The following is a 25,494-nucleotide window of genomic DNA, read 5'->3' on the forward strand; positions in this document are numbered from 1 at the left end:
AGGTGTTCCGGGCCATATCTATACACTGAAGTTGGGAGGAGGGAACATAGAATAGGGAGCAGGGAGGAATGGGCATGGAGGAGGGAGCATGGAGTAGGGAACAGGGACTGAAGCAGGAAGGAGTGATTTGAGGATGGAGCAGAGAATGACATATAAGTTTGATGTACAAGGCTGTCCTAATAAAGACACCGTAGGTATGGTTTGCGGTTAGCGTCCAGCCTGTGCCTTTCCATTCAATTCAATGGGCTGATGCCAATTAATTACAATATTCAGCCTTTGGTTGTTTTTACCACTAGGTCTCAGGGCTCTCAACAGTGCTGGGTCTAGTGTTATTTATTCTGATAACCCAACTCTGAATTCTAATGATTGGAACCAGGCATTTAATATTTAGTCAGTACCTCAAATGATATTGGATGTGAGGTTTTGACATGCATACAACCACAATGTAGGAAATCCAGTTGGGCTTGTCCAAGATTGCTACCTGCTAAATTCTATGCTCTAATGGTGCATACTTTATCTATATCCATTAACTGGTCACCTATACTAAGCATATTGATATGCTGAATTTAGAAATGCCATACAACAAATCCAACCGGTGACATATATTTTTTATATTGTGATCAGATCCACACCCTGTACAACACACTGTAATTAAAGCGCATTGAAGTCGTTCTCATAAACAGTTTAACAAAACATTCTTATAAAATAAGGTTCAAGGAGAATGAGGGTATTTATCATATTTTGTGAAAGACAAATACAAATCTATAGGCACTCCTTATGTGTTTTTTTTTTTTTTTTTTTTTTTTTTTTTTGCTAGTCTATGACAGTAACAATTTTTTTTTCTACTCGACTAAAACTGATGCAAATTACTCTTCAACTATTTTCATTTCCTCAAAATCGAAACCTAAGTCGGCACACGGAAGACAATGCAATAACAGCTGCAGTATCGCGCAGACGGTATTTAATCGTTTGCTGTAGGATCTTGATTCGGAGCACAAAGCAAGGCGTTTCTTCAGATACTGGTAAATATATTTGTTGTTGTGCATCATTTTAAAAAGTAATAAAGTAAGCTTTTCGTTTAACTATGTTTTTGTAATACAAAGACTGACGTTGCTCGGTTATATCCGTTTTGCTGGCTACAACAGGTGTGTTTGTTTGTTTGTTGTGGTTGGTTCCATCCTCCTAGTCGTTCTGACTAACATTTAATAAAATGTCCGCAGGTGATTGTTTATAATACATGTGATATACTGTACTATTCAATTCATACTGCAATTTAACAGTTCTAGGGACTTCATGATAAAGAATAGACAGAAAAGATTTAGGGAAGTCTAGTGCTTTTGTAACTACTTCAAACATAAATAATTTCACCAATAAATAATTGAAAATGTACTTGGGTACTGTATATACAGAAAGTTTATCTTTACAATGGTGTAAAATGCAGCCGTTATGCCACTACTGTTTTAAATCTGATCCGTCAATATTGTTTTAATGATGGCATTACTGGTCGTGACGAATACAGACAAATAATCCAGTTCACAAACCGGTCACTTATTTGTCTGCTTCAGCTTGCTCAAACAGTAATAATATTTCACCCAGAAGATTAAAATACCTGTAGCATAAAGCTCCTTTTGTCACAATTTGTTGTTTTTGTTCCACCCATTTTAAGACATATTATGAACTTTGACAGTAATAACATGTTTTATTCAACAAATTACATCATTCCCAACCAATTAGAACATGATATACTTGTAAAACATGACTAGTTTGCTGATAATAGGAGAGGCACTACAAATTAACCAATGCGAGTGCAGCTTTCTGATAAAAGACTTTGATAAAGTAAAAGCTGCAGGTAGCAAGAAGTTACCTAGCAACAAACACAATGCATAAACAGGCCACAAGGGGAGGTAAACACATTTTGAATTGAGGAAATCCTGGGAAACAGAAGCAGAGGTGCAGGGGAGTCAGCTGTCAAAAGTTATTTTTAATTATTACCTTCTCACAACAGGAACAAGATTATGTCAGGTACCAGACCAAAAAAGGTTGTAAAACAATTTGTTACTGCTAAACAAGTGGAAGCAACCTAGTTATAATATGCAACCATTTAAAATGTTAAATATATCTTAATTGTACATTTTTCCTCTGAATGTTTTAGGGGCCATTACTATAATGGTCAGCGACCGAAACATTACCGTGAATAACGGTCTCTGACAAGTTGCCATCTAAAGAAAATGGCTTCCAATAGAAATTGGTCTGGTAAGTCTATATCTAATGGCATCTAATCATAAAACTGGTATATTGTAGGAAAATGAAAGTAGCATCTAGCAAACCTGAACTTTGTGAAGAAGAATGTTTTCTTGCCAGGATATACTCGATGATTGTGTTTGTAAGATGCTGCGTACTTGTAATTGTTTATGTCATACAAGAAACATTAACCCTTTTTGTATCCCAGAAACCATTTCAGGAAGTGATTACATAGTTTCAGGGTTACAGTATATAAACCTCTGGCCTAATACAGCTGTGACCTTTTATATTACACAGTGCACTGAGTTATTCTCAATGCCTGCTTTGAATTTATTACTTCCATTGCCAATGTTGTTGAGTAAAAAATAACCGTGCTGGTACACAGTTATATTCTATGATCCTTGCAGTAAAGTAAGGGGGGGTAACCAGTAGAAATTATCCTTTTCACTGCCACATTGTTTTAGCTTCTGAACATATCAATGATACAGCTGTTTTTTTACCTTCATTTTACTTCATGTTTACAAATCATTCAATCTCTCATGTCATGCCCCTTAGATTATGTTTATGTTGACAAAAACACCTTGTGGCAGAACAGAAGCCCTGCTGCTGTAAGTAGTGTGTGTGTGGGAATGTAATGTTGGCAGGGATGGGGTTAAATTTGTCTCTGCCAGCAATCAGAGGTGTGGCGATTCCCCAGTTAGGTAATTGGGGAGTGGCCACTTTATGTAAGGAAGGAGAAAGCCTTTGTCTGATGGAGGGAGTGGTGAGTTTTAATCTGTGGGCTGCAGGTTTTTTTTTTTCTTTTAATATTTGTTCAGTGAAGGTGAACAGCAGTTTTTATGTACATTTGTGTATTTTTAGTTTAAACCTTTTGTTTTCAGCCCTTGTGCCTTTTTCTTTGTTCCTGTGATTGTTTTGTTAATAAATATGTGGAACAGCGGTAAACTGCAGCTTCTTGACTCTGAGTCTCTAGTTCCTGCCGGTAACATCTTGGATCACTGCGCTATCCTGAACAGATCTAAATACACAGATCAAAACTCACCAAACTCCCTCCACCCCACAAAGGCGTTCTCCTGCCGTATATACATGTGGCCACTCCCCAGTTAGCACTCATAACCTAACTGGGGAATGGCCACGTCTGTGATTACTGGCAGGGTTGGGGTTTAACCCCATCGCTACCAACCTTACACCCCCCCCCCCCCCCCACACACACACACACACACACACACACGCACACACACACGCTACCTAAAGCAGCAGGGCATCTGTCCTACCACACTCCTATTACTAGTTTTTAACAAAAAAAATAAAGAAACCAGATGTAATACTTAATGGTATTTTATATGGCACGCCAATTCTATCTATGTAACACAATCACATTCTAAACAAGTCTGATACTTCCTGTGTCACTTTTCAGGATGTCAGTACCTTAGCAGACTGATCGTTTTAGTAACACATCTTAAGGTGAAAATCTTACTTTTTGTGCAGACTAACTGGATCTGGCACTGACAAAGCTGCAATCTGGAAATATATCTTTAAAAAAGGAGTGTTATCCTGGTTTTGCGACGAACTGTTGTTCAGGGGGCTCCCGAGTGGCGCATCCAGTAAAGGCAGAGCATGTGGAGTGCAGGAAGTGCCCTATAGCCTGGACGTCACATGTTTGAGTCCAGGCTATTCCATTGCCGACCGTGGACGGGAACTCCCAAGGGGCAGCACACAATTGGCTGGGGGGGAGCTTAGGTCGGTCAGCGTGCCCTCGGCTCACCCCTGTCGTCTGGCTGAGCGCCTGCGGGCTTGCCTGTAAGCTGCTTATAGCTGCGTTTTCCTCCAACGCTGTAGCTCTAAGGTAGCTGCATGGTGAGCCTGCAGTGAGTAAAGAAGCAGGCGGCTGACAGTACACGCTTCGGAGGACCGCTTGTGTTTGTGTTCGCCCCTTCCGAATCAGCGCAGGGGTGGTAGTGGTAACCTGAGCCTAAAAATAATTGGACATTCTAAATTGGGAGAAAATAATAAAATATTTGGCGACTACTAAATATAAATAAATAAATAAATACATACATTAAAAAAAAAAAAACTGTTGTTCTGAGATTGTTTATGAAAGTTGCACTTTCTTTGCAGGAGTACATTCTAGGGGGCGTGAAGATCATTCTAAACAGGGACAGAGTAGTGGCTCCCCAAAAGGTTCAGGAAGTGGATTCAGGCAGTCCCGGCAAAAGGGAAGAGAAAGGTGTCAGTCAGAGAACAGGAGAAGTGACCATTCCTCCTGGAAACCCAGGAACCAAAAGGGTAATTGTTAAAAACACTTTATTTTCAATCTCCTATAATATTGGTAATTCCATAATTGTTTCCTGTAATGTACACTGTTTAACTTTTGTTATATATAGATATATATATATATATATATATATATATATATATATATATATATATATATATATATATATATATATATATATAATATATTTCTGAAGTTATTAGCACAAGGTTTTCATTTACAGAAAGCACTACTGGAGAGGGCAATGAAAGCAGCCAGACTCAAGAGCGATGGGGAATCAGACCTCCTTCACGCGGAAGAGGATTTGGTGGTGGACCCGATAGACCTCCATTTAGACGTGATCAGAGTGCAAGTAGGGAACGTTCCTGTGGCAGACCACTTTCTGTCGCAAAGAATTTTCAAGATTTTCCTTGCCAAGGAGCTTCAGGTGAACATCATGAAGGGAGAAGCAGATTTAGGCAAGGTAAAAAATCCAGAGATTATACTTATTTTTCCTGTTAATATATTGTTTGGCTGAAGCCTATAGGGAAAATATGTCATGCCATTTGGTCCACCTGAATTTTACATATTAGCTAATCAGATCTTATTTGCATCTTTAAGAAGTTATGGGTAATGTAGTGTGTGTGGCAAAGTGGTTAAGTTGGTGATAAAACAGATAATGGGAGTTATAATCCAGCTGGAAAGGAATTTTATTCTATCCAGGTCTGGTGACCAAATAATGAGACCCCGACAATACACAACAATGTATCTTGCGCAGTGTAAATAACAGCGGGTTGCAATCCCAAACAGTAAACACAAATATCAGCCCCACAATAGTACTAACAGGGTCACCAGTCCTGGGTGCGTGCAGCAGTGCTCGTGGTGGCCTATTAGTTTATTAATGACAATCATGCAGTTCTGTTACGGGTTTGTCCTGGCCCTTGGCGACGGCTCCAGAATCGTGTTTAGCCATCTAGTAATTTGCAAAACAAGACAGTTACAGACAAACAAACAAAAACACAAACATTGTTTCTCACGGGGTCTCTCACAGTCCTTACAGGTTCAATGCGCAAACCAAATGAAGGAACATATTACGATTATCCGTCCCTTTTTATGCTGTCACACACATTACCCCTTGGTAAACAAGTGCAACCACCTCTCCAGTCTGCGGCTGCCATGTAATTTCCCTTACGGGTCAATGCGTTATTGCAAGGGAGTCTCGCCCCCTTCCAGGCTGGCCGACTTCCCTTGAATCCTGGGAAAGAACTGTCAGACCAGCCTGTCGAAGGAACTCTGTTCTCTCTGTTTAGCACCCTCACAGGTCGAGATGGAAATTTACAACGAAGAATCATTGTATTTCTGTCACATGTAGTTACCTTGATTATCCTAACCCAGACAGTCTCTTGGTAAATTGTCTTGTGTGCTGTGCTGCTCAGTTGTCACAGAGTGTATAAACAATTTCACAATTGTAATTCGATTATCTGAACAATTTGACTCTCTGAACACACTCTGGTCCCATATAGTTTGGAAAAACTGTAATCTCTTATAAATGTTAAATTGCAGATAATTATTTTGGCCGAAGAGACTCTGAAGACAGACAAGGAAACCGTCATCACTCACGAGGAAGGAGTGCTACAGGGTTTCCTGATCAACCTGACAGCAGGCGCAATGCTGAGTCTGGGCAAGCTCACACAAGGGACCCAAATCACAGTGTCACCAGTTGGAATAACATGAAGCCAAAAGGTGTGGAAACAAAATGATTAACGTTAAAATAATTAATAATTACTTTTAGGTCCCCATATTCTATGCCTCCAGTGCAACTTACTTACAAAAGGCATTTGCTTTACCTTATATAACCATAGAAATAAATTTTAAAAAGTATTGACTAATGACAAATCTTTTGACTATAAGTTTTTCTTAATGCGATCAACATGTTTAATAGTTATGGATCATTTCTAATTTTGTCAAAAATGTTTTTCTAACCCTTTTCCTAAATTATGGATAATAAATGAAATCTGGTTCAAATATGTAAGCCTGCTAAAATGCTTTATGAGTTTTTTTTGTTAATCTTTCCAGATTACAGCAGAAACAATGACAAAGGTGACTTTCGGAAGCTAGCAGGAAAAAGGGCAGGAAGTCACCCCAACCTTTTAGACATCTCCAGAGGCTGGGATTCAGATCAACGTGGCCGGAGTAATGAGAAGTTCCAAAATCAAAGCCGGACTCCCAGGGTCAATAATTTAGACTACAGAGCTCTAAAAAAGATTTTCGAAATGGAGCCTTCAGAAGTTGTCATGAAACTGGCCTCTCCAGGAAGCGGTTTAAAAGAATTTTTAAGCCATGAAGATATGACTGATGAACTTATTGCCATTGCTCTTGAGGTCCTCGGTAAAGCATGCAGCAGCAAGTCTAACCGTGAGAATCTACAGCATCTTTTAATTGACGTGAAAGAATCTCGCTTTTTGAAGAGACTCCTCCCTATGTATGTCATGAGAGTGAGCCGGCACAGTGATTCAGTGAAAAGAGAGCAGAGCATTGAGCAGGTTGACCAAATACTGGCTCTGCACCAGACATTAATTAGTGTCTTCCCTGCCAGCACTATCCTTGATGTGTCTCTTATTGTAGCTCTTTTGCAGACTGAAATCACTTACCTGCAGTCAACTGGACTTACTATTCCCAAGGAAACAGAAAACAGCATAGCAAGCCTTCAGAGAGTCATTACCCATTTGCAAGAGAAGAAACGAGAGGGAACGCTTCGATCAGACAATTACACATACATAACAGGGAATCTGGAAGAACTAGACGTTGAGGACTTCAGATACATGTCAATCTTTCCGACACATGAAGACATACACTTGACTGCGAAACCCTTCATGCGACCGAATATTATCGGCCAAAGATTTGAAGACACAAAAACGTACCTTGATACTCATTTCCGCCTCCTAAGGGAAGACTTCATTAGACCTCTGAGAGATGGGATCAATCAGGTTCTGAAGTTTGATGGGAAGGACCTAAGAAAGGGAAGGTTTGATGACATTAGAATTTATTTGAATGCTTATATTCTCTCCCCCATCTGCACACACAAAGGGATCCTGTACAGAGTTCAGTTCGATATTGATAATTTGAAATCTGTGAACTGGGAAAGCTCAAAACGACTGTTGTATGGAGCTCTGGTATGCCTGTCCAGAGACAACTTTGAGACTATGATTTTTGCCACAGTGGCAAACCGGGATGTAAAGGATCTCCAGAACGGCATTACAACTCTAGATTTCACCGAAGAAAGCAGACTAAAATTATCAGAATTCCAGGAAAATGATTATTTTCTAATGGTTGAAACAACTGCCTTTTTTGAAGCCTACCGACATGTACTTGGAGGCCTGAAAGAAATGGCTTTGGGTGAACTTCCTATGCAGAAATATATTGTCAGCTGTGACACTAACATTTCAGCTCCTCAGTATTTAATGAATCATCGTTATACTTACAGCCTTCAGTCACTGACGACAGAGGGCCCTGTCAGAATACAGGAGCTTGAAAAATCTGTCGGTACTGAGGAATCTGACAGTGGTGACACATCTGACACTAATGATATTCTTGGCAGACAGGATTTCAAAGAATTATTAGGCCTGCCTTGGAGAGATAGGCATGATGTGCTTAATTTTGCTGATTGGCCCAGTAAGCAATGGTTAAAGCTGGATGACTCCCAATTGCAAGCAGTGCAAATGGCCTTGACTAAAGAACTGGCTATTATTCAAGGCCCACCCGGCACAGGTAATTTCTTTCTTTCTTTCTTTCTTTCTTTCTTTCTTTCTTTCTTTCTTTCTTTTTTCTTTATGTTTTACACTCATGTTTATGCTAACCCTCTTATACTTTGTTTCTTCTAGGCAAAACATATATTGGTCTGAAAATTGTCAAGACTATCCTTTCTAACTCAAATACTTGGCGCTCAGCAGGGGGTTGCCCCATCTTGGTTGTATGCTACACAAACCATGCACTGGATCAGTTTTTGGAAGGTAGTCTAATTGTTATCTTCTATAGATGGCATTATACCATTGTTCTACACAATGCATATGTTAGGAAATAGGAACCATAGACATGAGAATTCTACAGTAAAAGATCAATAATTGTAAATGAATGAACTTGAAATAAAACATTTTACAATCTCAAAGTAACACTAAAATAACAGAATTAAGGTTTTTAAGCACTCAGCGTTGTATGATTAAGTCATGTTTGATTATGGGCATTGTCAAACACAAAATATAAAGCGTGTTATTTCTGGACAAATCTTAGAATACATTTGTGATACAGACTTTGTATATGTAACATTATAAAAATACCTCTGCCAGTCACCTTTGGTTTCACATATGTGACCAAATAAATTGTAATTTTCAGAACAATAAAAAACACACTTCTTGTTCACAAAAGACACTACTGTTAGTTTCTTCAGATTGATAAAAAATAATAATAATAATTTCCAGAAATTATATTGTTATAGTTCCTGTATACTCTATGCATATCTTTCAAGGTACCTTGGATTAAGAAAAATGTCTCTTTGTTTTTAAGGCATTCACAAGTTTTTAAGGACAGGATTGGTCAGAGTAGGAGGACGATGTGCCAGTGAGGTCCTCCAGAAGTTTTCTCTGAACAATTTAAGAAAAGATAATATGTTTAAACAGAATCTGCCTGGACATCTGCGAGCAATGTATTCAGTGGTAAGCTAACAGTATCAAAAAATCTTCATTGTAACATGGTAACAGTCATGGAAATACTGCTTTTACAATGTTATCATATTTTCTTCCAACTCTTGCATAATTGTTTAGTAACAAGTTTTATTTATTGACTGACATGCTTTCAGACAGTAAAATGCTTTGACCCAGAAGACAGAAGTGAAATGACCCAGGAAGTGCACATGTAACAGATATTCGGAGAAAAACACTTAGAAAGTTCAATCAAAATTAAAAAGCAAGTAAAATCCAGTAACAATTTTATCAGGAAAGAAGGCTTGTCCTTTTAATGGATAGCTCACTTTTGTTTAATCCTAAACAGCTTACAGAAAACCGAAAAAGCATTGAAGAGAAAATTCAAAAGAAAGCAGCTCTTTTTGAAAGTGCTGCGAAAGGAGTTCTTCATGAGAATGTCCTGGAAGATATTATTATTTCACTTCATCGGACTAATCTAGTGGACATACAGGTCAGCAGCACAGTGTTTTACTAAACATTGAACTAAAAATTTAGGTTTTAGGAAGAGTAATTTTTTTTACAGTAACTTTCATCATTTATAATCTTGATGCATTGTAAGCCACTTTGATAAAACACTGTAATCTGTTAATCTGTTGCAGCATTAATTACTGTGTTTGGTTGTACCTACTGCACAATAGTACATAGTGATACAATTTAACTGCACTGCTTATTTAAAATAGAGCACTGTAAATGTAATACATTTTTATATTTCTTTTTAGGCTGTGGAAAATTCCCGCAGAAAGCAAGCCTCGCTAATGTTAGAATGGCTGGGAATTTCACTCCTGAGCCATATATCGAGGCAAATTGGTGATGAAGACACCAATCAAAGTAAGAACAAAGTATATTTTAGAGACCTATAATAATAATAATAATAATAATAATAATAATAATAATAATAATAATAAAATGACTACATAACATTTAACCAATGTTTTTTCTTATTTTTTTTCTTTTCTTTTTTTTATTAAAGGGGGTAGTGATACTGCAGAATGTGATGATACAGATTTAGCTCAAGCGACTCATGAGGAGGAAAGCTATGATAGCAAGGAGTCTCCAGACCCTGAAAATTGCTCTGAAAATGGTAAGGGTGGCAATGAGTTTTAGGAGCATATTTATTTTTTTGGTGGGGGATTATTTAGAACATATACTTAACAGGGTCTGTGTCGACATAAAGGTTGCAGCTGGTCCTTGTGTTATATATTCATTTAATTTGTCATTGAATATTATATTATTATTATATTATTATTATTAAAATGTAAAGACTTTTGAGTAAGATATATATATATATATATATATATATATATATATATATATATATATATATATATATAAAATCAGGGCTCTACTTTTAGATTTTTAACTACCGGCGCCTTGGGCCACTGAGCTAGTGTTTTTACTGGCCCGGATGTAATTTTATCTGGCACAATAAAGTTATATATTTTTTCAGGGTGGTTTTTATTTTCAGTATGTTTCTAACTGTGTATGGTAACCAAAGAGAGCCCATATCTCAAAAGAAAGTGGCTAAACAAAGCCTTTCAATATGTTTCTTTAGCCATTAAGCATGTATATGGCAAGTGCTAAAATAAGTACAGTAATCCAAACTTGGGTAACATTGAAATTAAAAAGGTAATTTAACAAATATAAAGACATAATAAATTTTAAGCACAACAACGCAGTGACTGTAAGAAAAGGCAAGATACTTGGAGTTGGAAAGGAGTTATTTTTTAACTCTGGTCTGCAGTTCAATGTAAAACATTTAATGTTGACTATCTCTGAATGGATGGAGTAACGGCAACATTTGCACTGACCATTAAAAGTACCACCAGGTATCCTTGTTTTGAATTATTTACAGGTTATTGAATAAACAAAGTAACCTGACTTCAATTCCTCTGATGACAGCACTTGGCTAGTTGAATTAGTAATGTTAAACTATTGTAAAGTTGGAATGTATTTTCTATTTTGGGGAGGTTACAATATTTACACTAAGATTATTTTATAAATATTATTAGTTAGAATTAAACACATGTACAATGTTTAGGTTGCTATATGATAGGTGTTATTTTATTCTGAATACACTACAGCAAAAATGATTATTTGGTGGTTTGCGCAATATTATGCTACTGTTGCTTTAATTGGAAGAGATACGCGCTGTGACATTGCTGCTCATTGAGTTCTGTATTTCAATTCAGTAAACAAAAGAAAAAAAAAAACTTGTGCCTAAGGAAATAGGGTGCAGAGCGAAGAAATCTCGTCTTGGGCATTGTTTGTACACTTTGTGAACCCGGCTAAACTTTACCGGCTTACACTATTATGCCTGCTTATGCTTGTGCACATGCATTTGCCTTGTTGATAGCGTAGGGGACCAGAGTTCGGGTAATCGAATACACAAAAATGTTGCACCCTACATATACAAATTGGAAACTATTCGAAATTTCCATCCCTATTCCTAATAATAAACAATATTAAAACAATATTCGTAATACTAAATAATAACAATCATATTAGAGCATTGTCGCTTTTGTAGCCTCTCCCAAGTCGGCACCAATCTTGCTGAGTGATACCAGCGAGTCCTGGAAAGATTGTGAATGGCATTTTTGACCTGAACACATCGGATCCAAAATCAGAAAGTTAGACAATGTGATTGCATACCTGGGTATCCATCGGGACATCTTGCTGACTGGATATGATGTAAATGAAATGTTGACTTCACAACAAATAAAGCTGCTGTTTTATCTGCAAGTCTGGGAAACTGACGCCAAACAAGGCAAAACGTGACTTTTTTCTATCATAATGAAGCCTCCATTCTAAATGTTCATCTTCATTTTTTTTATAATTACATTCTTTATGATTTATTGATTTCAGCACTTTCCTTTTGGCTTATTGGTTGCTTAGTTGTAGAAAATCTGATTTGTAAAAAATTTGCCGTGGGAATGAGTACCAACACAGCACTTCAGTACGCAGTCTCTGATTCTGACTGTACAACAAATATGACGTGCGGCGGGAAAGTTAGGATTAGTTCGTAATTATGTTTTAAAAAAAAATCGTTTGTATATTAATTTTCAGCTTTTTGACACACTGGCCCATTTTCCTGGATTCATGAAACGGAAGTCATATGCACTATATTCTAGATAAATGTAACTGGCCCAGTTGGGCTTGTGGTGTTTCATAACTACCAGCCAAACTGCACTCTCTTCAGGCCTCGGGCCACCGGGCCATGGTTAATGTCGAAGTGTGTGTGTGTGTGTGTGTGTGTGTGTGTGTGTGTGTGTGTGTGTGTGTGTGTGTGTGTGTGTGTGTGTGTGTGTGTGTGTGTGTGTGTGTGTGTGTGTGTGTGTGTGTGTGTGTGTGTGTGTGTGTGTGTGTGTGTGTGTGTGTGTGTGTGTGTGTGTGTGTGTGTGTGTGTCAACATAATGTTTTACATATTTAAAGTCATAAAGTCAGTTCTCGGCTCCTCCTTAAACTTTCCTATATAGTGCACCTTTAGTTCTTAGAAGTAGTAATATTCCAAATATTCACACAGATATTCTCACCCGCATCTTTTCTTGCTCTATAACCAGCAGTTTAAGATGTGCATCTATTAAAGAAAAATAATTTCCTGTCCTGGCAGTTTTTCTTTGCAAAGCTGCTGTCGTCACAGTTTCAAAGTCTTGTATTTTAACATGTTTTTTATATCAGCTTGATAGAAAAAGACAACAAGTGTGGTAACAAGTGGGTTCAGTAGCTGGATATTCAAAGATATATCATGACCAAACCAAAAAAAAAAATCAACTCTGTAAAATGTAAATAGTCCTAGAGAAGTAACTAGTAACTTATCCAACACTGCCTGTGCAATATGTGCAATACCTATGCTTTTATTTTATTTTATTGTCCAAACTCCCAATATCTATGTCAATCTGCTGTTTTGTTTTATATTATAGATCACAATGTGCCTTGCAGCCAGTTAAAATGCCTTATTCATAAGTTTCTTCCTTTTGTCAGTTTCATTTTGAGGAGTTCACAAAATACCATGTTAAAATATTTCACCTTTTGAAATTAGTATTTTAACTGATTTGTGTTCTTCATTGTGAAATTGTTTAAATGTCAGGTTTTGCCATTTAATGCAGTAACAGGCAGATCTATCCAGGTGACACAATACCAGACGAGCTGAATGGAAAAAAAAAACTGTCTATCAGCTTCAAATCTAACACTTATATATTCTTTTAAAGTAAATGTTTTTCACCTTGTCTTAAACTGAGGCAAACCTGCTCTGGTGTACACATTCCCATTAGCACATATGTGCCTTTAAACTGTTTGTTGGCTGGATGAACAGTCACTGTTCAGAATAAACACTGCTTGTGCCTTTCAGAGGGCAGAGCTGATGAAAACTTAAACAAGCTGGAGACTGGAAAGTGGAAGTCATATGAAGACGATGTAGCCAAAGCAGCTGAATTACTGAAGTTTGCAGACACTCAGGAAGAAGGTACATTTCAGCCCTGAATATCTGCAATGTTGTCTCCAAAAGAGACTCTTAGGGGCACACTACTGTTTTGGTTACAGCTCAGAAGGGTAACACACAAGACGACATCTTTTTCAATTAAACTGCTCAATTAAAAGCCATTTCACAATGTAATCTTCACTTGTATATAACACTAATCTAGCATAATCATTTTAAGCAACTCATCATTAATGATAATCACTTATAGTTACTATTAGTTTTTAAGCTTACATTTATGAATTCCGATTGACAGTATTCTGAATAGAATCTGGAAGTGAATTCCAAAGTAAAGAAGCTTCTGACTAAATGCCCTTTAATCAAGTTCTTGGAATTACCAAGAGACCGTTACTGGTGGTATGAGTGGTTTGTAAGGAATAAGTAACTCACACAAGTAGGCAGAACCAAAGCCGTGGATTGCCTTGTGAATGAGGAGCGAAGTTATAAAATCAATTTGATGCTTCATTGGTAACCAATTTATTAGGAGTATTCTGGCTGCGGCATATTGAACTAGCTGCAGCCTATTCAATAACGCTTCGTGAGGCCAGGAAATGAAGGCACTAGCTGAATCTTTAGTTTTTTTACAGAATATATTATTGAGTGTTCAAAGTTATGAATGAATTAGCCTGGAAGACAAACAAGATGAATTAGTGTCCTTTTCAATGTCCAGGAAATACATATATATATTAATATATATATATATATATAATATCTATATATATATAATAGATATTTTTTTTTTTGTTTTGTTTCACCTTATAGAAGATGCTTCTGAGATAGCAAGTGTGACTACAGAAGGCGATGAGGATGCAGCTGATTTACTCTCAGTCACTGAAGAAGCTGACCTTGTTCAGGCTGAGAGGATGATAGAAGATGATGATGTGCAAAAGCAGATCCAACAAGCTAAGAGGAGAATTGATCGAACAAAGAGGGTGGTTCTGGCTTATGTACCTGGAGAAGAAAAAGAGGAGGTGCAAAGCAAGACTGAACCTTACGATGAAGGGTGGGAGGTAAGCTTCCATCCCACTTGTGTATAGACCTTCTTCAGGGGATGAATATCTCCAGTAACTGGGAAATATACAGTAGTTGAATCTGAATCTCAAAAGTTGCTTTATAAATAGTAAAACAGTCCTGTTTTGTGTTTAGATAACAAAAGATATGAAGAAAAAACTGAAGCGCATTGTCAAGGTGGAACTTCTAAAAACTGACCACATGCCAGAGGAAGAAGCTGAACAAATCACCAACCTCTGGGCTCTGCCTTACACACAACGCTGGCATCTTTACAGGTGAGTTGCTTGTGCTTGAAGATGTGACCCATCATTCTAAAATCAATCAGATTTCACAATAATGCGACCTGAAAATGCAGACTGAAAACAAATTGGTTGAGAAAATCAATGAACAAATGTTTAAATTGCAAAACCAATGACATCCTTCTAGGAATTTCACAGGGATGGTGGAGAGTTTGAGAGAGCTCTTCAATGTTTGCCCACTGGGTTTCTGTAATCATGTTTAAAAATAACGAACCACTAAATGAAATAACTAAATTAAAACTGATACCTAGAACTGATAAAAGTTTGCTACTGTATGAACTAAAGCATTGCAATTTAGCAAAATGCTGCCACCCGCCATTCTTTATTACTGTTTTCAAATAGCCATTAGAAAGCACCCTTTGTAAAGCTTTATCACAGTAAGGGGGAATCTTGGCATGCTGTATACGCTTGATGTAATTGAGGATAATTTTGGACGACCCCTAAACATACTCCAAAATGTTGCAGTTTTCCTTCTGCTTTTCCCATTCATTTTATATTATGCATTTACCATAGTTTGCAATGGTTTGCCCAGTGATGCCAACTCTTCTGATCTGGGGGGAATCTTTATTAAACAAGGAGGTAATTACTCCATTACACATTTTTGTGTGCTGGTTCCAACTGTCAGACCCAAATGAAAATGGGACTGTAAAAATATGGCCTTAATTGGGGGTAGCTTTTGTACCGAAATGGCCTTAGGCAAGTTTTTGCAGTATAATCATTTCACATGGATGATGACCCTTTTCATCTGTACTGCTTTTTAGACCCATTTTAAGGCAGGTATTGGTGGTTTTAACTGCTAAAACTGTAAAGATTAATTTTGCAGTATTTTACAATGATAAGCATTGGCATACCTATTTGTAAATTGAAATTGTGTCAAGGGAACATTATTTATTTATGTATCTATTTATTAATCATGTAATCTTAGGCTGTGGCTTTTGAAATATCGGAATGACATCAGACGGCAGATTCTGGAATATGAGAATGAGTATCAGAGAACGGTTAACAGGATCACTGAACTGCGAAACCAGGAGGATCAGACTATCCTGAAAATGGCATACGTTATTGGAATGACAACAACATGTAAGGAGTAATGTATAACGCTTTTAATTTCCCATCATTTTAAATGTATTATGCTGCAGTCCCAGACTGAGAAGCATATTTACTAAAATGAGGAGATAGTGGAGGCAGTCGAGATTTGAGACCCATTTGTCCAGTTGTCTTCAAACCTGCTTTTGGATCTCCTTTAAAAAAAAAAAAAAAGAAAAACTGTGTCATAATCTAGGGGGAAATGTATACATCTAAAGAAGCGCTTACTGATTTGTAATTAATCTTCGTTAGCACTGATTGAGAATATCACAGTGTATACATGGGCATTTGTCCATCTGTCTGTATCTCAGACCTGTATTTTCAGACCTCACGTTCTTCTTCACACACATCTAATCCAACATGATTACTATTTAGATCACTAAATAGGACATTGTGACACATGCTTGCTGGTTTCACACAACCACATCCAGTACCTAGGTGTCCCCAAGTGACAGGTTTACATTCAACAGGCACAATTTCATTGGTCCTGTGGTTAGAGAGGCCATTTGTAATTGCCAATTTGCTAATTGTTGGACTTCCAGACGAAATGTAATAATAAAATAAGCTCCTTTCCTGTAGGTGCAGCCAGATATAGGAAGGTCTTGCAGGATGTTCAGCCCAAGATTGTGGTGGTTGAAGAAGCAGCTGAAGTGCTGGAGGCTCACATAGTGACAACTCTGACCTCCGGATGCGAGCATCTTATCTTAATAGGAGACCACCAGCAGGTGAGTGCTGTAAAATGTAGCAGTTGTGTATGAAGTAAAAAGAAAGGACACATTAAACACAGTCCAGATTATAAAATGAATTTTCACTGCAGACACTTACTTTTACACAAAGAGTGCTGAGAATATAGAATGGGTTACCTCGCTATGTTGTTGATGCTGAATCATTCGTTTGACAAAGTTTTTCGATCAATCTGCTCCTGGCATCCGGACAAACGTTCATGGCCCAAATGGCCTCCTGTTGTTTGTAAAATTTCTCGTCTTCTTATGTTCTTTTTTTTATTTTTATTACTGTACTCTTTGGCTTTGGTCTGCCTAGATGTTACCACTATTGTTCACATACATATCAGCACTTAAGGTGCACAATACAATATACATTGTATTCAGGTTTAATGCACATAACAATTAGAGTTTAAATTCTGATGAGTATTTCTTTAAAATAATATTAGTTTCAATATGTGAAATCTGAAGTGCAAATAAAATAAAGCAGAGTGTGTTTTCTGCTCTACTGTACATGCCACCTTTCTGGTGTCATTGGGTCATTAAATTCTACTTTCTTCGCCGCAAACGTGCACATTTTGTAATATTTCATTTCAGCTTCGTCCAAGTGCCACAGTGTATGAGCTGGCAAAAAATTTCAACCTGGAGGTATCATTGTTTGAGAGGCTTATAAGAATGAATCTCCCGTACGTCTGCCTTGATTATCAGGTAAAGCAGACATCTTCCATTTCAAACATTAGGAGAAGCAGTTGGTTGGTTAGTGACAGGTAGGAGAGAACGTTACTTTCACTTGGTGAAAGTGTGACATACATAGACTACCTGAAAGTATGACATACATAGACTACCTGAAATTATGACATACATAGACTGCCTGAAAGTAACACATGCAAACCAGTGGGCTAGAATGGTCCCAGATATATATATATATATATATATATATTTTAATTTTTTTATAATTTTTAAAAAAAATAAAAACATGTTTCATGTAAAATTTTTAAAACTGCAAAAGTTAGACCTATATAGTGAATGAGAGTGCACCACTGGTAAGAGTTATTGAATTATTTCAGTGGCTCAGCATCACTAAATACAAAAAAATACTTTAAAAAAAGTCTGCTTCTGATGCAAAAATTGCTTCTGAAAAGTGCGCTCAAAACCAATGAGGAGGAGGTTGGATGAGGAATCATATTAGTGTTGCACAGGTTTCAGGCTTCCCCTATGGGCTTCAGTGCACAGCGCAAAGTTAATATGCTACCCCACTTCAGAAAAATCAGTCTGGAGAATTTTTTTTCAGAAACAATTATTGCTGGAATACAGCAAAAGAGAATCATACATAGCACACATAACAGGGTTATAAATCAGGTAAGAAATGAAATATTATCAACCTGTATATGTCATACAATATTGATTTACGTTCTGATGTAGATTAACTTTTACAAGTGTTTTCTTCTGTAGCATCGCATGCGTCCTGAAATTGCTCGATTGCTAACACCACACATCTATGACAAGCTCGAGAACCATGACTCTGTCAATCTGTATGATAACATTAAGGTACAACTTTTATTAAATTTTATAATTTTCTCATTGTCCTTGTCTGGTAGAATTGTGTTTACTTCGACAAAACACAATGAAAAACATGTTTAACAAGCCTGTTAAAATACTTACATCTGAAGATATGTTGAAAAGTTGAAGCTATTTCTGACTGATTTTATAGTGGTTAGAAAACGTTGTTTATTTTTTAAAGTGAATTATTAAAATGCCTAATTATATATAGTGATGTTATGTAATGAATGAATGAATGTATATAATAATGTGTGTGTATGTATATATATATATATATATATATATATATATATATATATATATATATATATATATACACACACACACACACACACACATATATATAATTTTGAAAGTATGCTGGAAGTAATATTGTTTGTTATTGTTTTTTCTAACAGGGAGTTACTACAAATGTCTTCTTTGTGGAACACAAGCACCTTGAAGAAAGCATCCAAGAAGGACGAAGCCACAAGAACCTACATGAGGCTAACTTTGTCAAGTCCCTCTGCCATTACTTTATCTGTCAGGGATATGAACCCTCTCAGATAACGGTTCTTACCACGTACACAGGACAGCTCCATTGCTTAAAGAAAGCCATGCCCAAGAGTAAATTTGAAGGAGTCAAACTGTGTGTGGTTGATAGGTACCAAGGGGAGGAGAATGATATTATAATCCTTTCTTTAGTTAGGAGTAATCGAGAAGGGAAGGTGGGTTTTTTGCAGATTCCAAACCGAGTTTGTGTTGCTTTGTCCAGGGCAAAGAAAGGTTTGTTCTGTATTGGCAACATGGGTATGCTCTCAACTGTCCCGCTGTGGAGTAAAATTATGAATGTGTTACGCAGCAATGGGCAGATAGGAGAGGCTCTAATGGTTCGCTGTGAAAATCACCCCGAAACTGCTAACTTTGTTTCTGCAGCAGAAGATTTCCTCAAAGTGCCACAGGGGGGATGCTTAGAGCTCTGTGAATATCGGCTGAATTGTGGCCATGTCTGCACCAGGTTTTGCCATCCATATGACTCGGAACATAAGGATTTCATCTGCACCAAGCCCTGTTCTAAAACACTGTGTGACGATGGGCACACATGTCCAAAGCAGTGCTCTGCTAAATGTGGCGAGTGTAAGGTGATTGTCACCAAAACATTACCCAAGTGTGGTCATGAGCAGAAGGTGCCCTGTTCAGAGCCTCCGGAAACTTTTTCGTGCCACATGCAGTGCAACAAACCCTTATCTTGTGGTCACTTGTGTGTTCGTGAATGTGGTGACACGTGTACCCTCAAATGCCCGCAGAATATGAAGGTTAACCTAGACTGCGGTCACCAAAGGAGCATTTCATGCTACGAAAAGCAAGAAGCTGAAAAAAAAAATGAGAAGATACTTTGTTTTGTAAAATGTGAGGCCAGGCTGCAGTGTGGACATAAGTGTTCTGGTAGCTGTAGTGAATGTTCTAATGGAATGTCACATGTTGCATGTCGTTCTAAATGCAAGGAAGTGCTAATTTGTTCCCACCAATGTCAAAATAAATGTTCTGAGGAATGCGTTCCTTGTTCTCTTCCTTGTGACCGCAAATGTTTCCATCAAAAGTGTAATCAAATGTGCTGCATGCCCTGTCGCCCCTGCACAGAGCCATGTGGCTGGGGTTGCAAGCATCACCAGTGCACAAAGTTATGCTTTGAACTTTGTGACAGAAAGCCTTGTGAACAGCCTTGCTTTCGAAAGCTTAAATGTAAACATCAATGCATTGGTATGTGTGGGGAACCATGTCCAAACAAGTGTCGCATATGTCATGCAGATGAAGTTCAAGAACAGTTTTTTGGGAAAGAGGCTGATCCGGAAGCCAGGTTTGTCCAACTTCAGGACTGCGATCATATCTTTGAGGTGACTGGGTTTGACACGTGGATGATGCCTCCTGAAAACAATGGCCCGATCAAACTGAATGTGTGCCCCAAGTGCCACACTCCTATCCAGAGAAGTGTGCGCTATGGTTCTGTCATCAAGAGAACACTGATTGAAATGGAGCAGGTGAAAAGGAAGACAGTTGAGATGTGCTCAACGCAACTTGTAATCTCAGTAACTGAACGAGATGAAATTAAAACATATTTCCCTTTCGTTCTTGAAATGCTTCTGTCAAAGTTGGATAAAGATGATTTGACAATGCCCAAGCTGCTCCTCATTAAAGATCAGATTACCATTCTCTCAAAGCTGGCAGAAATTAAAAAGAATGTTCAGCTGCTTTTGCCAGTCACCTTCCTCCAAGACAAAATCATCAAGGAAATAGACATTTGCAGTTCAAACATAACAACGCCAAAATACATTAATTTCCACCTTGAAAAAGAAGTCATTAGGATTTCACTCTTAGCTGAGGCCTACGTCATGTCCTACATGCATAACAAACCTATACTATCCTCTGCAATCATGTTGGCCCATATTAGGTGTCCACGATCACTTGATAAGCCAAAAGAACTTGAACACATAATTCATCGTCTGGAAAGTAGTGTGATGGCACTTAAAGAAGACAAGGAAATAAAAAATATTCGGCAAATAATTGACAGCCTCCAGGAGAGGCTCAAGTTGAACTTGTTTAAGATTTTGGAAGAGAAGAATCACAAACTGCTTGACGGTGGCATTTTCAGACAGGGCCAGTGGTACAAGTGCAGTCAGGGACATGTTTACTGGAACCAGGGAACTGGAAGTGAACAAAAGGTCGGCCAGTGTCCAGATTGTTAACAAAAAAAATAATAAAACCATCACGTACGACACAGATAGAATATATCTAAATGTGTCATTATTTTAGCGATAACTAGTTGGGTTGGTTCAGTGTACAAAGTAGTGTTGGCCGATATACCAAAATGTTCCGACATCAATATTAGGACATTGACTGCGCCACGATAATATTGTGGAGATGGTTCTACAGTGCAGTTTGTTTTTAAGAATCACATCCATTACAGATAATTTGATTCTTATAAGCGGTTGATTGTTAAAAGCGGACCGATATGATTACAATTAGCAAAAGCGTGCTTCTATGCATCGGCAGTTTAAACGCAGTATACAGATATCAATGATGCTCAATCACTGAGGACAATACATCAAAACAATCAAAACAAGTCCTCCTGGGTAAGCAACTTGTTATATGATCACGATTATGTTTACTCAAAGCTGCAGAATCCTATTTTACTACAGTATACTTGAGAAGTGATATCTATGGGGGAGATATTTCAGTAGCTGTAACCCCTTTAACGGTTCTTGACTTTGGCCAGGGGAAAAAAAGGAAAAGTTAATTTCAATTAAACTGATACATAATTATTTATTTTTTATTGCCTGGTCTTAATTGAATCTATGTCTTGTTCTTAAATCCATGGAGCTTATTCAATAATTGGTTTGTGCAGTGTTATGACATATGATCCTTGTTGTAAACTTGTTGGCTGATTTGACCAGTGCAGGTGTTTTGAAAAAAAAAAATCACAAAAAGCTGTTAATGTTGCCAATCAATAACCAAATTCTAGTTCTGATTCATTAAAAAGATTATATTGTTTTATTTTCAGAAAAAAATATGAGACTAATATCTTATATACAGCCCGTAACATGATCGTTCAAGTGTATGGTTACCTGATACTGAATTTCTGCATTGAGGTGTATAATCTTAAATATTAAAATGCATCATTAAAAAAAACAAAAATTACCAGTAAGTATCGAAGTGTTGCAGGTACAGTAGACATACAATCAGACCAACTTAAAATCACTCCTGTTAATGTCACCCTCTGCCTATTATCACCACATTGAAATGCCCCAACTTGAATGTAACAGAGAGTCAATGGGGACAAGGTCCTGATTTCACTTTGGTTAAGATCACTCACATTTATTAGACATACAACTGATTTCCACCCAACTTATTATGTGGTAAATAAAAGCAAAAGATTAGAAGCATTAAGTGTAAGAAATTGCTGTGCAATATTGAAATGTGCTGATATGTAAAGTAGAAAAATATAGCATACAGAACCCCGAAATGTGTGTTTACTGTACTTGGAAAATAAAGTATATTAATGAATAATATTGTAATCAATAAAATAACTGCATGTATCAGTACCTGCTTTGTGTCTTAAGAATGATTTGCCAGATTACTGGTGTACTCGTAGTAAAGTACTTATTGTAACGGTTTTTGAAAACCATGGATAGATAAATTACACTTATGTAACACAATTTTTGTGAGAAAAAGATTTAGAAGTGAGTAGTTTTTCGAGATTTACGATTATACCGCAAATACAGTATAATCGTAAATCTCGAAAAACTACTCACTTCTAAATCTTTTGTAGGCATTTTTGTATTACTTTAGTATAAATACATGTTAATTTGGATTCATATGTTGTTTTTTTCTGACTTTATGTGAACGAAAAGACACACATTTGCCCGTTTTCCCATTGGAAATAGTGATATTTTGAAATATCACTGTCCTGGTCACAAAAGCAAAGTTTGTGGGGAATAATAGCCATTTTCTATACTTTTGAGGCATAAGCAATTAGGAAATAACACTTACTACCCAGGAACAAAAAAAAATTACACAGTGTTATTTATTGTTTGAACCAATGACAGATATGTGGAATAGTACAGTATTTATCTGAAAAGAATTGTCCATGCAATACTGTATGCTTCCCTTTAGATGGCACAAAAAGCTTATATCTGAAGGTAAATATTGTGCCTATTTCTACCATGGTTACTGGGGGTGTACGTATGTGTGTTTGTGGTTTGTATAGTGTTATTAAAATTGACAATAATGTACTAACTGTGTTTTATACTAAATTGAGCTGAAGGTGGACTTACTGACATGACTGTGTTTTTTCCCCAGTTCATATTTGTTCCAATTCCCAATGCTTGTTAGTATTACTGCTCACCAGTAGTTGCTGGAGTTTTCAGGGAGGGTTTATACTGGAAGAAACCAAGTGATACTGTCCACTTCTCAGCTATGTTCATAAATGCTGCCTTGCACATTTTCTTCAGCTTTAACAGTTTGGAGACCACAATGGTAACATTTAAAACTGGCCATAGTAAATAGTATAACAATGTAAGAATCCAACACACTGCTAATCAATTGCAGTACCATTGAGCTCCAAGTGTGTTGATTTATACCTAATCTGCTTTCCATGAATCAAGAAAAAAATATTAAATTTACTAAACATATGTGCTGGTTCAGCCTATTGAGTCTATGTATCTATATTTTAACATGGGCAATGAACAATCCAGGATGACAACGCTTAACCACACAATTGTATATGTTACCAGGGCCAGATTAAGAACTCACAGGGCCCTGGGCACAGACTACATAAATTGACCTTTTGTTGAGCAGCTTTGAATGTAGTTAAGAGGCTGTTGCATTTCTACCACATTTTCTTTTGCCTGCAGTTTCTCAGCATTACCAGCTCCACGGGCCAACTTGCTCCTCTACGTTTTCTTCAGCCACTTTACAGCTGTCTTGTAGGGGCTTGTCTCTTTTTTTTTGTTGTTGTAAAAACAAACTGAACTTTGGATTTTGTTGTACTAAAGTTGCTTCTTTTAAACCTTTTCGTTTTTTTTTATTGTTTGTGTTTGTTGCCGTCTACTTGACTAGCGACGGTTGGTAGCCATGATTTGCTAATTAACATACCAGCGGCAGTTAAAATATGCAAGCACACAGTGGTAGTACATTAATTTAAACAGCTCCACTAAAAACAGGCAGGTTGCGTATCATAAAAACACTTAAGCCATTTTCATGAGAGGTGGGTGTCAAGTGTTATTAAATAAAAATTATGATACATATGCATTCTAAGGCTCTGTAAATAAAACAAATGGAAGATGAAGTATGTAAGATCATAATTATGGGCCTGGGCCATGTAGGCCCACTCCTTAAAACAACCCTGTATGTTACAAACATAATTGTATTTAAAATAACTATTGATTCCATAGCTTATACAAGTTTTTTAAAATTATTTTTACCATAAGTAAACAATTGTATTTGTATACGTCTTTATTGTTTGTAGAGATGATTTAATTTGAGTGGTGTTTGGCTTTATGTAAATTCTACAAAACCCAAACAGCGTTTGCTCTCCAGGCCAGGGGGGGCAGTGTTCTCAATTTGTACGCTTAACATTGTGTGTTTTTATCTCCACTCTTTTTTTCTTTAGTTTGTTGTGTGCACTGTTACAAAAGCAAACGTAAAGTTACATTAATAACTGGGTACAAATGGTGATTCTGGTAGGCAGTTGTCATTGTATAATTATCTTCAAAGGGGAGGACTAAAGCAGTCGAGAAGACGCTTGGTCTGAAGAGAGAACATGATCGGGAAAATATAAATCATTACCAGAAGTGAATACATACATCTGTGGATTTTACAGTAAGTTACGAAAAATACGTTCAGGCTCTTGTGTTGATTTTTATGTTCAGTTTATGGCGATGCTGTTGTATATTGAGGTGGTATGCAGTTTTTTGATGTTTGTGAGTATTGTGTTTTTAATCATTTATGGGTTTGTTTTTTTGCGATTGGTAATTATTTACATTCAGATTTTCTACTTATTCAATTCTTTAACGATTACCTTGAGAAACTACTGAACTGATAGTTTCTATAGAAAGTCAGATAATGAAGCAAAACTACGTAGAGATTTTTTTTTTTTGGGGGGGGGGACGCCCATTTTATTTCATCATGATTGAAGTGTTTCTAGCCTACTGTACTTTTTACTTTACTGAATTCGAGGGATGGTTAAAGATATTGTATATAAACCTTTGACAAAAATGCCTGGTCACAACATTATTACATATTATTTCATTGTTATTTTTTCAATTTTAAAGTAGATCGGAACTTTTGTTATGATTTTCTAAGTACTGTATTCGATCTGAAATACTGGCTTTACACATGGCTAATGCTTCACAACAAATTATACTGCAGTAGTAATTTCATGTTACTGAAGTGGCCCAAAGAAAGGCGGGGGCTAGAAACAGTTCATATGTCAAGTTTAATTTTTTTTTCTTTCTTTTTCTAGGTTCATTATTTAGTGTAAAACATATATTGACCTAATTCAAGTAAATGTTTTGACTTGCATTTTGCGCACCTTAAACAACTTGGCGGTTTAAAAATATGTATTGAGGATTAGTCC

General features: G+C 37.0%; 1 protein-coding gene across 1 annotated transcript; it reads left to right on the forward strand.

Moving 5' to 3' along the window:
* The first annotated feature begins 927 nt into the window (after positions 1-927).
* Positions 928-22,441, forward strand: LOC121314192 (NFX1-type zinc finger-containing protein 1-like). Its single transcript, XM_041247202.1, has 19 exons — positions 928-1,022; positions 2,153-2,253; positions 4,360-4,527; positions 4,740-4,979; positions 6,059-6,238; positions 6,572-8,263; positions 8,377-8,505; positions 9,056-9,204; positions 9,539-9,682; positions 9,951-10,059; positions 10,202-10,312; positions 13,577-13,690; positions 14,465-14,712; positions 14,849-14,988; positions 15,938-16,092; positions 16,678-16,823; positions 17,418-17,528; positions 18,273-18,368; positions 18,779-22,441. Exons 2-19 carry the CDS (start codon positions 2,229-2,231, stop codon positions 21,101-21,103), a joined length of 6,282 nt encoding a protein of 2,093 aa, XP_041103136.1. The 5' UTR covers positions 928-1,022; positions 2,153-2,228; the 3' UTR covers positions 21,104-22,441.
* The last annotated feature ends 3,053 nt before the right edge of the window (positions 22,442-25,494 follow it).

This window comes from Polyodon spathula, chromosome 4 (assembly GCF_017654505.1).
Source record: "Polyodon spathula isolate WHYD16114869_AA chromosome 4, ASM1765450v1, whole genome shotgun sequence".
Classification (NCBI taxonomy): Eukaryota; Metazoa; Chordata; class Actinopteri; order Acipenseriformes; family Polyodontidae; genus Polyodon; species Polyodon spathula.

What these genes read in the sequence shown, in the direction of transcription:
- LOC121314192 (XM_041247202.1), top strand. Translation starts at nt 2,229, where the DNA reads ATGGCTTCCAATAGAAATTGGTCTG. An exon ending in TTCCAATAGAAATTGGTCTG is followed by an intron (nt 2,254 to 4,359) that starts GTAAGTCTATAT and finishes CTTTCTTTGCAG; the next exon opens with GAGTACATTCTAGGGGGCGT. An exon ending in TGCGAGCAATGTATTCAGTG is followed by an intron (nt 9,205 to 9,538) that starts GTAAGCTAACAG and finishes AATCCTAAACAG; the next exon opens with CTTACAGAAAACCGAAAAAG.